Raw genomic sequence first — 13,163 nt, forward strand, 5'->3', positions numbered from 1 at the left:
TAGGAGTGTTTCAGTGGGAAATAAAGGCAGTTGAAGATGCATTGAAGCACACGGGCAGCAGAAGGCAGAGGAAATGGAGGAAAGCTCTTGACCTGGTGTCATCTGCTGCTTTTACCCTGTGGTGACTGAAGCAATGGGCAGTAAAAGCAATTGGCTGAGCCCGCTCCCAAACTTACTAGAATAGCACATTTAATGGAGCTTAGTAAGAAGCATTCCATCTCCCCCAGTTCAGAAAAGGATGATGGGGCAAAGCAAAAAAGATGTATATGCACTGCAGTGGCTTTGTTTTTACTTAAAATCATAGTTTGCCCTATGTTGAACAATAGTCCAGTAATAGTTTGGAATTTCCTGCAAAATTTAAAGATTACAGCAGAGGACAGAAAATCCAAATGGGAAATTATACACTGTGACCACAAAACTATAGAGATAAGGTTTAAATAATAGTAACATGGGACATGAGAGCTCCATGTTCCTACTTCAGCAGTTTCTTTAGATTACATTTAGCCACATGATTTTCTCAATAGCAATTTTAAGTAATCTTTTGTAGCCAGACACAATCTGTTTGTAGGCAACTTCTCTTCTGCCAGAAGGATTTTTATCCAATGAACTCAGTCTCATGTACTCAAAAATGAAGTGTCCATGATGTTCCCAGGAGTCTTTTTAAGCAGTTTGCGCTCTCCTTCGTGTTGATATGGTGGTGTTATGCTTCACCAAAATCACATCCCCTTCTACTGGCCACACTCAAAATTTCCCATTTCTGTTAATCAGACATCCCCCTGTGTTTTGAACAACCACTGATATATCCATCACTGAAAATGCTGAACAGCCCTTCTGACACACACACACAGGGCTACGTTCAGCTTTTCATGCTGAAAGTGCTCTGATATTCTTAGATTTCCTACTTTAAAAACAATTAATGACTTGAAACCTAAAAAGAATATGAAAAGAAAAACTGTAAAAGCCCCAAGCCACCTCTAGGGAAAACAATTCAACTCCCTAATTATTTTTAAATCCTTAGGATATATTAATGTATGGAGGAGCTACATGTAGGACCATGCCTTAAATTAACAGATTGCCATTGCGCTGAGTGAAACTATGCCAGGATATCTCTGCTGAGGAATCTGCCCAGAAAGTCATGGCATGCAGTAGTTTCCATACAACTGAGACTGCCAACATCAAAAAATGCAGTATTAACAAATACCATGGAGGGAACAAAGAATGCTTAATGGCCAGTGAATAAAGCAAACCCAAATGTGGTAGGCATAATGGGCAAGGGAAGAGGTGAGTAATAGATAAGATACAAGTGTGTCAGTTTTGTGACATGAAAGAGGCTCCAGACTCACAAAGGTCAGTGAGGAATAATTACTGCATAAGAACAAAGACTTATTAGTCTGAGTGGGAACAAACTACTGTCCCAACAGTAAGAAAGAACACAGAAAGGCGTCAGTACTGCACACTGTTGTTGTTGGATTTCAGAGCTGCCAAATCTGGTCATAATTATTTAGTTATTTGAGCTAATGAAAGATACTCTTGGATCACAGCCCAGATAATCTTCGAAAATGGTAGTTTACTAGAGGACATTAAAGTAGGTTTATTGCCCTCTCCTCTGTGAAGAGGGGAACTCTGGGCAGCTGTGGTGAATAAACTCTTAAAATGAACACTTTTGGTTGCTCTACCAATCACCATTGTCAGAAACATCAAGGTAAGCTAATTTCAAGTTGTAGAATGGATTAAAACAGTAACTTTTTTTTTTTTTTCCAGAAGCTTGCATTGCAATAGCCCAAACATTTCTAAATCCAAAAGAAGGAAACTTCTGACATGGTCTGGAATTACACAACTACTGACTTTTCACATTACTATTTCTTTGTCCTTAAATTACTGCTTTTCATATTAACTTTTGGCAGTTACTGAAGATACTAGGCTGAGAGTCGGGATTTCTTCTATTCCCAAAGGAATTTTTCAAAAATAGACTTTTAATACATTTTTTTAGAAATCTAAATTAGCTTTGTTTTCAGGCTGATGTGAACAGACAGGCAAATAGGATGCTGTTCATCTTTCACACAGAAAGAAAAGAAAAAGCTTTCCTGTCATTAAGCCTGTATGTAAGCAGCTATTCCAGTGGTCACACTGGGGACTTGATGCTATGAGAAACCATGGAAGTAGGACAGGCCAAGCTGTTGGATTTGAGATGAGAACCTTTTATGTGCCATAAATTATTAAAAACTTGTAAAACTGCTTTTTAAAAATCTTTAGCTTAAATTCAGCACTAGATCTTTGAATAACAGTTCTCAAATTGAATAATCATTTAGTCATTCATAATTTCCTTTGTTTCTGCTCTTCTGTTTTCCTGTTCAGCTGCTATTTATGGTCTTGCACTGTAGCCTTTGAGGACAAGGACACTTGGTTGCATAGTGTTCCACCAAGCTGGGGACCCACTCTAGTGCTTCATTAATAGAAATACTGAGCAGATAATGACATTTCAAAACTGAATTTACCTGAAGCAAATGGCAATAATTCTTCAGACTTTGTGTAACTTCAGTGACATGAGGCATAACTGAAGCATGCCTGTGACTGGAGTATGGATTTGCCTGACAGCTTTTGCTGTTTAAATTTCCTCTGTCTTATTTAGATTCCACATCATTTGTCTGCCAGATTTATTAGTCTGAGGACATTTAAATCCTGCAGACAATAATGACAGGACTGCTGACTTCAGCCAGGCCAGTACGGTTTGACAGATACCTCTGGACAGCACCACGTCGACATTTGTCACCCTGTGTGAATATGTCTATGCCCATATGCACTGGGAGGTACATGCTGAGCTAAACTGGCCCTGTTCTTTCCCTGCCATGCCAGCCTGTCCCTTATATCAGCCTAAGTGATCTCCCTCCTCCACCCTCTCTTCTGAGAGAGATGTAAAAAGAAAAGAATGTAACAAAGGGCTGAGCTTCCCACTAGTCAGATCTCATGGATTTACAGAACTCTCTGTTTCTCTGGCTTCTTCCTTTGGCCCCAGGTGTATTTGAGGTCTCTTCAGCAGCTGAAGAGTGATCATCCTGCCATTTCTTTAGAAAATATGTTTCTTTCCTGTTTTAGAGGGATTTTTTTTATTTTCATTTGAAAGCATAATGTGGTTAAGAAGGAATGGTGATTTGTTAGCCAGACCCTTAGATCTTCGACATACTCAACCAGTCTCCATGGCAGTTACTCTCAGTCCCTGTGGAATTCCAGATTCCAGGTCAGATTCACAGGCAAGTTGGTTCGGGTAGATGAGAAATGTAAATAAGTAATACTAGTTTTTCTAGTTGTGTGACTTCATCCCAAGTGAAATGTTCCATGCTTTGAAGATAATGTAACTATGGCTTATTGATTGCTTGGGCAGATGTCGGGGCATCAGGACACTAAGGCGAGTCTCTGAATAACTCACATTTAATAGGTGGCTCATATGTATTGATTTGATAAAGCTAATTGGACTTCTGTGTTTCTAACACACATCTTCTCCTTCAAGCTGGTCACCAGGCGAGTGGAGCGCATGCAGCAAATCTTGTGGAGGAGGGCAACAAAGTCGTCTCATCCAGTGTGTCCAGAAAAGGGCTTTCCAAAGAGAGGAGGTAGTGGCCCATTCCCTGTGTCCTGTCAGCACCCCCAGCCAGGTGCAGATGTGCAATAGTCAGGACTGCCCACCTGAATGGAGCCCTGGTCTATGGTCTCAGGTAATTTGGGGGGAAATTTACACTTTTGCCTGCTGGCATAATGCAAATATTACCAAAAACTGGTCAAAAAGAATAGTGCAAGCTTTGTGAAGATCAGTGTTGTGCAAGCAGCTCTATTCCCAAGGATAGTATGCAAGCTATGTATTTCTTTCAGCGAGTCCTCCTAAGTGCTTGGACAGTAGGGCTTGCCAGGGGTGGCCACGTGGTGTCCTTTCCAGTACATACAAAGAGATGGATAGCTTTCTCTGGTTTCATAAATGAATTCTTCAAAGGCATTAACCCCCCTCTGAGCCTGCTTCCCACAGCAGTATTAACTTTTCTCAGCGATGACAGGCAGACAAGGAATGAAGAAACAAACATTTGGGGTTAGAGTTGCATATTAATGCACACACACACACATATGTGACTCGTGGGTTGATAAAGCCCTGATTTACATGTTCACTAATCACTTCTGTACTTTTGCCTTTGTTATGCTGGGAGAGGAGCAGTGCTCCAGTTAATTGCCATGAGGGGCATAAGGCCCCGGGCAGATTCCTGTGTGCACACACCCCGCTTTACAGACCTGCAAACTGCCTGCCATCAAACCAGCTGGAGTTAAAACACACACACACAATGACACAAATCTCTGCTCTGCTCTTTCTGTCACTACTACTGATACTGGTATGAACAGTTACTGTAGGACGAATGAAATCTGGCATTTAAGAGATGTTATTTTTATTTTTCCATCTTCATCTAGTGAGATTCAAGGTGGATTTAAATTTACTAAAAAATCTCTCACTTCTGTGTGCACATCTTGGGACTGTTACACTTTAGGCCTTAAGAACACAATGACCTAAGCATTCCCAGGGGAGAAGAACAGCCTGCCATTCCAGGGGACTGCCCTGCAATGTGCTATGACTGACCAATAACTACTCAATATTCCAACTTAAAAAAAGTGTTATGTGTGGCAGGCGATGACAACAAACTGGTCTGATGCTTAGATACTTAAAAAGGAAGAACAACATCTTCAAACACATTCAAATTTTCAAACTTTCCTTACTCTAAAATAAAGCAGAAAACATTAAAAAGTCCGTTTGCCTCCTCTTTAGAAGGTGTACAATTCAGGTGGGGATTTTCAAATCAGCCTGTGAAAATTAAGTTCACAAAACTTTCTGTAATGTAATGAACAGGCCTATTGAACACTGGTGATGATTTGAAGATTCAGCTGGAAGCTGTTGTCTCACAGGCTCAGAGGAGTTAAATATTGTGCAATACCCAAGCTCTCTGCACAAATTTCAGTAATTTTAAATGAAAGGATTTTTTTGTTTGAGGGAAAGATTAAAACCACAGATTTTCAGAATGAAGATATTTCTGTTGCATCCTCAGTACAACTCTGCTTTCATGAAATCTTTCAAAAAGAGTTGTGATTTAGTACAGATAATGACAGCACAGGATTCCTCCTCGGGATGGGCCCCTTAATTATTACTAAAAAGAATAACAATTAGAAGAGGGTGAAACAAGGTAGAAAACTGGCAGCATTATTTCAGGGCTGTTTATTTCTCCATGTCATCAGAAATGGCTCAGCTGTGCATTTTGTTGCATGCTAGGGCCATGAAAACTATAGCTTGTCTCTTCAACTGAACCACGGTTCAGCAGTGCTTGTTTATTCACTGGTGACTTGCCCCAGGCTTCGGTTGCAAACTTGGCAATTAAAACATCTCTGGCCAAACATCTCAGATATTGTCTGTATCAGGTTCTGTCTTGTGAGATTCATTTGGTGAAGCGGTTATGTACAGATTCCCTGGGTAGTGTTCTCTGCCTGTATCTCATCCCTCTAGGCCAAGGTGAGGACAAAATAACAAATAGCCAGGAACATCTTGCTGTGGGAGATGTTACAATGGGAGGTTAGGACCAGCTTTCAACTGTGCTGTCCAGGGAAAAAGCATTTTGCTCCAAACTCCATCTTTCCCATCTACGGAAGAGAGATATTACTTATCTGTTCTACAGTGGGGGCTCTAAGAGTTCATAGCTTACTTTAAGAAGGCACTTAGAACAATGCTTTGGAGGTGACATACAGATGTTGCTGTTACTTACCAACAGAATTCCAAGTTTACTTACATTATAATGGCAGCTACACAGCACATCAGACACCGTTTCTATGCAAATACTGCCAATTTTCATTTCCTCTAGTTCAAATGAATGTTTCTTTCCATCACAGTGCTCCAAGACTTGTGGGAGAGGCATTAAGAAACGGGATGTCTACTGCAAAAGTACCGGTTCTCCCAAGGGTAAAGTCCTGCCTGATAGTATGTGCAGCAGAGACCACAAACCTGAATCCCAGCAGACCTGTGTGCTAGGACGCTGCCCCAAAAATGACCGACTGCAATGGGTGATTTCTTCCTGGAGTGAGGTAAAGTGGTGCAGTCACCTGGCTCGCTGCCTTCCCTTCCTGGGCCTGAAACGGTGACTCAGGGACACACAGGCAAACCACGGGGTGGGGGGAGAAGCCAGCTGAGCTGTGATTTGGAAATCAGGTGTTCTAGGCAAGGCACTGTAAAACCAGTGTTCTTTACATCCAGATGTAGGTAAATGTACCCTGATGTCTTTGTTTGTCAGGACTCTCGGTGATGTGGATTCATATTTCAGTTTGCACATTGCAGAACGTGGTCTTTATGGTTTTAGTTATATAATGCTTTTGTAGCTTCGCATCATTTGGGGGTCTCTTGCACATAACACATTCTCCTTTATCTGACCTTTATCTGATTTAAAAGGTGTCATTTGCCTTGGCAGTGCTCAGCTTCCTGTGGCCCAGGTGTACAAAAGCGAGAGCTAAAATGCGGTGAGAAAAGCATCCATGGGAAACTGATCACCTTTCCTCAGAGAAGATGTAGAAACATCAAGAAACCAAACACCAACCTGGAAGAAGCTTGTAACAAGGGAGCGTGTCCGTCACAAATGCTGTATAGCATGGTGTCTGGCTGGTATTCCTCCCCCTGGCAGCAGGTAGGAATGGGAAACTTTCTCGCCTCTCTCTGCCTGCCCCAGTTGCGGTGTCTCCAGCACTGTCATGTCTTGGCTTTTGTGGAGTTTCCAAAAGGAGCGAGTTTATCTAGACAGTAGCTCGTCACATTCCCTAGTGCTTTGCACTACAGCATTAAAACCCAGAACAGCTGCATTGTGACTGCTGACTCTTGGACAGCCGTAAGCCGAAGGTGAGGTGGCCGTGCTGGGCTTGGAGAGCACCAAACCCAGCAGACCCGCTGCAGCATCACGCGCCACAGAAACTGTGGTGAGTTTAGGACATTGTGAGTCCAAGCCACCTAGATTCAAGCTACCTTCAGCTACCATCGTGCTGTAGTTAAAGGTCTGATTGTATGGAGGAAATATCTGCAGTACTGACAGTCCACAGGTGTCTCCTGCACGTAGCCATTCCCTAAAGAAGGTCACACCACTCAGCCACTGAAACATGATGCAGCTGGTCCACATCCATCATGTACTGTGGGGCAGCTCATTTCTTTGTCCTGAAACTGAAGAATGTCACCTAAAAATGTTATTTGTGCTTGAGAGGCACTGCGTTCCACACTCATTTTCCAACACTTTCTTCTCAGTCTATTTCAAACTAAACTGTGGTTGAACTATTACATATCTATATGCACAATGTATTTGAGCATCTGCACAGATTGCCTGGAATTCCCTAAATACTATGATTAATTATGGGATCAGTCTGTATTTGTTTCTACATTCTTGCAAACAAGCTTCTGTATTTCTGGAACCTATCTACTTTATGAGTCACATATCAGTGAGACACACACTCATTCAATAACATTTACATGAAACAATGTCGGCCTGACAATTGTAATCAGATGAAAAAGATCACATTTATCTTAAAGACAACTTTTCATGAAACACATACAAGTAAAAGGCTTATTCATTTAAAAATACTTCATAGATCTTCCTGCAAATGCATAGTGCTTTTCCCCAGATACTGCCGTAATTATGGTTCCAGTGGGAGTTTTATCTCTGTTCAGACAGCAGGTTTGGGCCCAGAGGCTCAGAGTTCAAAAGAAATCAGTGCAGACAATCAAGAACAGGTTTTCTAAAATGTTCAGTTTCTGTCTCAATGTCTAAGGAACCAAATTTTCATCTGAGTCCTTAAATAACCAAACTTTTGGAAGGGAGAACAGATGCACACACATCTTTGAGAAGTTGTTCCTGATGGTCCTGATGGGGGTTGCTGTACAGCAACACATCCAGTCCTGACCACTCTCTCTTTCAAAGACTCACCCACAGCCCTGGAAAGTCACTCCTTTGGCTTTCACAGGCTCCCAGAAAGTGTCCATAATGAAAGACGGGTTTTAATTTTTACCTCTCCACAGTGTACGGTGACGTGTGGAGGAGGCGTGCAGACCCGGAGTGTGCAGTGCCTGCGCCAGGGAAGACCAGCATCTGGGTGCTTGCCACATCAGAAACCAGCAGCCCTGAGAGCCTGCAACACGAACTTCTGCCCAGTGCCTGTGAAAAGAGGTAAAACTCAGCTCTACGTGCTGCAGCAGGGCTGGTTGCCTAGAACTCTAAATCCATCAGAGATCGCCTTTTCCAGTGCCACCTACTGAAGCTCAGTATTGGCATATTCCTTCTTAAACGATATTTTTTCCCCAGACTTCCCAGCTTTGCATTTACTCTCTGATGCTGCAGCATCTCTCTGCTCAAAGTGAACCCTCTGCAAGCAGACCTGAGAGTATACCTGACACAGGAGATTTTAAAGCCAGGGATATGTTAAAAAAAAAGTTACTCCATTGTTTCTGAGCTGCATCTTTATACTGTCTTGCTGAATAACATAGAAACATCTTATGCTGGTACTGTTTTACAGTTAAAACCAGCAACTTTCGAATAAGAAATATTCAGAATATTTGAATAAGAAATAAAAATTTGCTATTTATTTTTAGTCTTTTGAAGTCTTCCCAAGCTTCTGATTGCACCCATATCCTGGGAGTCCAAAGCCACTTTCTCTGAATGCTTCTGATCAGTGTATGATGTGTTGTCAGGGAACATGAAACAAAGCTGTGTCCCTACATGTATGTCTACTGTATCCCTCTCCACCACTTCCATGTGTTTTGCAGTTCTAGAGGAGCAAGAGCAGCGAAAGGTTTTGAGTCACTCTGAATGAAGGAAGGGAACATTCCTGGCCCACCCCAAAAAGACAGCTGTACCTTAGCCCCATCCCATATATTTGCTTATAAGCTGGTCACAGTTTGTGGCTCCTTCTTAACTGTGGAAAATGGTCCTGGAGGTCCAGGTTTGTCCCATGTAGCACTAGTTCTCTAGGTTTGCTAAAGGGCTTTAAACATTAACTTTTGCAATGCCAGACATTATCTCTCTTGCTACCATTTTAAAACTGGGAGCTGAAAGAAATCCTATAAAACCCAGTCCGGATGGCAAGAGAAAGGTGGCACTAGAGTCGGGAGCAAAGGTCAAGCTCTGGCCCTGCATCATAAATTGACATTAACCACCCCCATCTGCATCAATGCCAGCAGTCACTGCACACAGACACCCTGTAAAACCCAGGGGTATCTTAACACACCATTCTACTGCATCCACTCGAGACATGCAGAGTATCAAACTGATGTATCCAGGGACCTGAATCCAAACAAGGATATATGGATGAAATGGCCCTAAAAAAGAAATAAACAATTCTGCTGGGTTTATAAGTAAATGTTTTTAACTCTTCAAATTAACCTTCCCAGAAAGTTCTGCTGCACTTTGGAGTTTCTGTATGACATCCTCTTCTGTCACAATACAGCAAGCACTTTTCTTTCACCTCTGCCTTCCCCTGCTATATGTCATGTCTGGAGTAATGTCTGTTATTAATTTTGGCCTTGGCCTGTTTCTCTCTCTCCTCACATCTGCAGGAGCCCTTTTCCCATTATTATAACTGGGTCGTCAGGCTCTAGAGATCAATTATCTCTTCACTGCTCTCTAACTTTCTGTCTAAACCAGCACACCGAGAGGGAACCAGCTGGGCTGGAATCACACTGAAGCAAATCAGTCTCTATTATCAGCCGTGCAGCTCCAGCTCAGTGATCACAGTCGAGAAATTAATGTTTCATGGAGAGTTTACACACTCTCCTAGAGAAACTGGGTCATTTCCATCCCTCTGTTAGCTGCAGTTATGGTCACCGTAACTCCTAGTAAATCCAGCTGCTTAAAACAAATTTAAACAACATATAAATACTTGAGTAAATAGAAGTAAGAAATCGACAGCCTGATCCACATCTATTGAAGTCTGTGGGACACTGTGTTCATTCCAGTGGTCTTTGGATTGGGTCCCAAGAGTTGAGTTTTTGGCCATACCTCTGTAATGTTAGCACTGCACTCTGATCTTCAGAAGGGGCATAACGACTTGTTGACATCGCTGCCTCAGTACTTATAATTTATTTTTTTAAACAGTAATTTGTAATTTTTGAAAATTTACCCTTCCGTGGCCAGAGCTTTCCTGACATAATCCAAACAGCTTTCCTCACTTCTCTGTGTGCTTTTCATCTGTTGCCTCCTTTGGGTTCTGTCTGGTGGGCAGCCGGTGAAGTCATGGGAAAGCTGGTGCTGAGCTCCAGTCTCACCCCTGCTGACACCCAGGTAAGACTAGAGAGGCGAAGCTGTGGAGTGGGAAGGCTTCAGTTCTGCACTAAGCTTCCTAGTTGCTGGATAACTCTTGGTTCAGTAGCAGTATTTTCTTTATGTAACACTGGCATTGACAGACAGGATTATGATTTTGAAAACAGAAGAACAAAATGTCCTATTTCAAAAATATTATTCATTTCTCATTCAAATGAATTCGAGGGTGACAAAAGGATGCAAGATCACCTTTGCCATCATATAAAAGGTACTCAACAAAAGCAAAGTGCTGGCTAATCAAAAGAAGTTCCTTTCAAGAGATGTAGAGGACTGCTGGCCCCCAGAATACGAAGAAGTTGCCTATGCTGTGCGAGGGAGCATTTATCTTGTGTGACTCAGCTTGGCTGATCTGAGAACGCAGACAACAGTGGCTAGGTTTTTCTTCACCGTCTCCTTGTAAATTCCTTTTATTGACCATGTAAACAGTAGTTCTGAGAGTCAAATGGAATCTTTTCCCATGCTCACAGGAGATTTCAGTTTAGCTATAAATTCTGCTAAACCTCATTTAAATGTCTTACCGCTCTCTCAGACATGGTGAATTTGTTTATAAATCATCCGTATGAATCATCACTCTGCTCTTTTAAAGAAACATAAAGTATCCACCACAAAACTGTAGAAAGGAGCAGCAGTGAAACATTTTTGAAGTGACTGGGCTGTGTGTATAAATGGTCTGTGCATAAATTTAAGGGAAAGAAAGCCTTAATTGAAAAATATGATTTATTTGTATTTGTAATTAGAAGCTGGGCTTTTCAGAACTGAACATTGTCAGCCTGTCTCTTTTCTCATTGCAGTTAATTAACATTTCACCAATATGGCATCGTCAATGTCCTAAAAGCCTGCTTCATGCTACCTAACTGAGGTGTCCAAGAAGAGGGATTTCTTAGGTGCCCTGCATAGCCAAATGGAGAGAACAAAGACCCTCTGAAAGTGTTGGAATGCAAACGCACAGCACAGCACTTTGTGCACACACATGCACAGAGCAGGGTCTGTGCATTGAGATTTCCTTGCATTCTGTGTGCTCACACACACACGCTCAAAGCTGATGCTACTTTGAGGTGCAAAACTCTGTGTAAAATTGGTGTCAACAAGCAGTCAGCATCAAGCATGGAGCAGGCTCTCTTGTACAAGTATCTGGCTTCAGAACAACATTTGTAATCAGAGATGAAAACACAGATGACTTTTCTTTATCCTTCACAATGGAACTTCTTCCTGTTTCCCTGACCTTCAAATCACATTCTAAATTTTTTTATTCCTTCAGTCTCTGACCCCCTGTATTATATTAACTCTATCTTTATCAAATTAATACATTTGATCTCTTAACACATTAGGTATCTCTAAACAAATTAAAAAAAGAAACGAGTGTGTCTGGGATGAAAAGTAATTCCTGGTTCCCCTTCTTTGAATTGAGTTGCCCATCGTGTTTTTACTGTTACCAAACGCATACAAGCAGCGGAACTATGTCTGACTTGTAGACTTGCTAAAACACAGTCTCACCATATTGCTTGGATTTCTGTCCTTCAGATGATCCCTCTTGTGTGGATTTCTTCACTTGGTGTCATCTGGTACCCCAGCATGGTGTCTGTAACCACAAATTTTATGGCAAGCAATGCTGTAAGTCATGCACGAAGAAGAACTGATAGCAGCGTGTTATCTGAACCCTCCAGTGACAGGATTCGCTTCTTCAGTTTATGTTGGAATTCACTCTGCTTTGAGGCGAGACATGGTGCCACACAAACCACTGATGCAAGAGACATTTTTTCTAAGGGAACGTCTGAGGTACAGTAATTGTTGGATAGATGTTGAAAGAGGAATTTTTCTTTCTTTGCTTTCTTTATTTGCTGACCTCACTAAAGTACAGGGTACTATGGATCACTTGAACACTGAGACTCGAGGGGCAGTTCTTTCTTTAAAAGTGTCATTTTGCACTGTCAGATCTTATGAGGAATTAATTAAGCCTTTTCTGGCTAATTTACCAGAAAGCAGAGGAGATTGGGAGCTCGAGGAGGAAGGTTACAGCGTGGCAGCATGGCAGATACACAATCAGAAGCATTTCCTTTCTATTTTTATATGATGATATCGTCCCAGGGTAAGGAAGCTGCTTGCTGCCACTTTCACAGAAAGACATTGACATGGCTGTTGCCTGGAGAACGCAGCGTCACAAGTGTGACCACAAGAAGTAAATAGTGCACTACAAAGATTTATGGTGCTTCTCTATTCGACTTGCTGCTGGAAAAGCAAGTTTTGCATCATGCTAATGTTTTTATTGTTTTGAAGAATTCATTTTCTGCTTTGTGTAGAAACTCAGAGGTGGTTAACTAGTAACTTGAAATGTACTCCTAGAAATATTCAGCATTAGAATATTTGGACTTTTAATATTGCTGTGTTACAAGTAAAATAGAATTTCATATTTCAACTAACTCAAGGAACTCAGATTTATTAAGGTCAACAGTTCTGTTTTCAACTTTCTAAGCTCATTAGCTATGTAATTTTAAAATTTAAACTTGATGTTTTAAAGTAGTTTTTTTCAGAAGCTAGGTTGTTTGAATGCCAGGATACTGAAGAATGTCTTCCTTTAAATCACAGATCTCTCTGTGAGTTTTGATTCATCCATTAGCCAAAGGAAATAACAATAATATTAGTCCATTAATTCATGGTAAACTTCGCTAAGTAGTTATTTATTCCTACAGGTTATATGAGAAAAAAAAGAAAGATAAGAAGGTGATTAACCAAATAAAATTCAATTCTATTTTTATACGTTCTCCTAATACTTTTATTTAGTTCAGAATCCACCAGCAAACAAAA

The 13,163-nt window shown here is 41.3% G+C and overlaps 1 protein-coding gene across 2 annotated transcripts in view; it reads left to right on the plus strand.

Annotated features, from left to right (window-relative positions):
• ADAMTS18 (ADAM metallopeptidase with thrombospondin type 1 motif 18) overlaps positions 1 to 11,998 on the plus strand; it is a gene marked incomplete at both ends in the record, with an annotated part of 76,995 nt that extends 64,997 nt beyond the window's left edge. For both annotated transcript variants that reach the window (XM_084270250.1, XM_084270249.1), the window contains 5 exons: positions 3,506 to 3,710; positions 5,908 to 6,099; positions 6,480 to 6,692; positions 8,066 to 8,213; positions 11,883 to 11,998. In XM_084270250.1, coding sequence (XP_084126376.1) covers positions 3,506 to 3,710; positions 5,908 to 6,099; positions 6,480 to 6,692; positions 8,066 to 8,213; positions 11,883 to 11,998 — 874 coding nt within the window. The remainder of the gene's footprint in view (positions 1 to 3,505; positions 3,711 to 5,907; positions 6,100 to 6,479; positions 6,693 to 8,065; positions 8,214 to 11,882) is intronic.
• Between the last annotated feature and the right edge of the window lie 1,165 nt (positions 11,999 to 13,163).

Source organism: Gallinula chloropus (assembly GCF_964237585.1).
Source record: "Gallinula chloropus genome assembly, chromosome: 13".
Lineage (NCBI taxonomy): Eukaryota > Metazoa > Chordata > Aves > Gruiformes > Rallidae > Gallinula > Gallinula chloropus.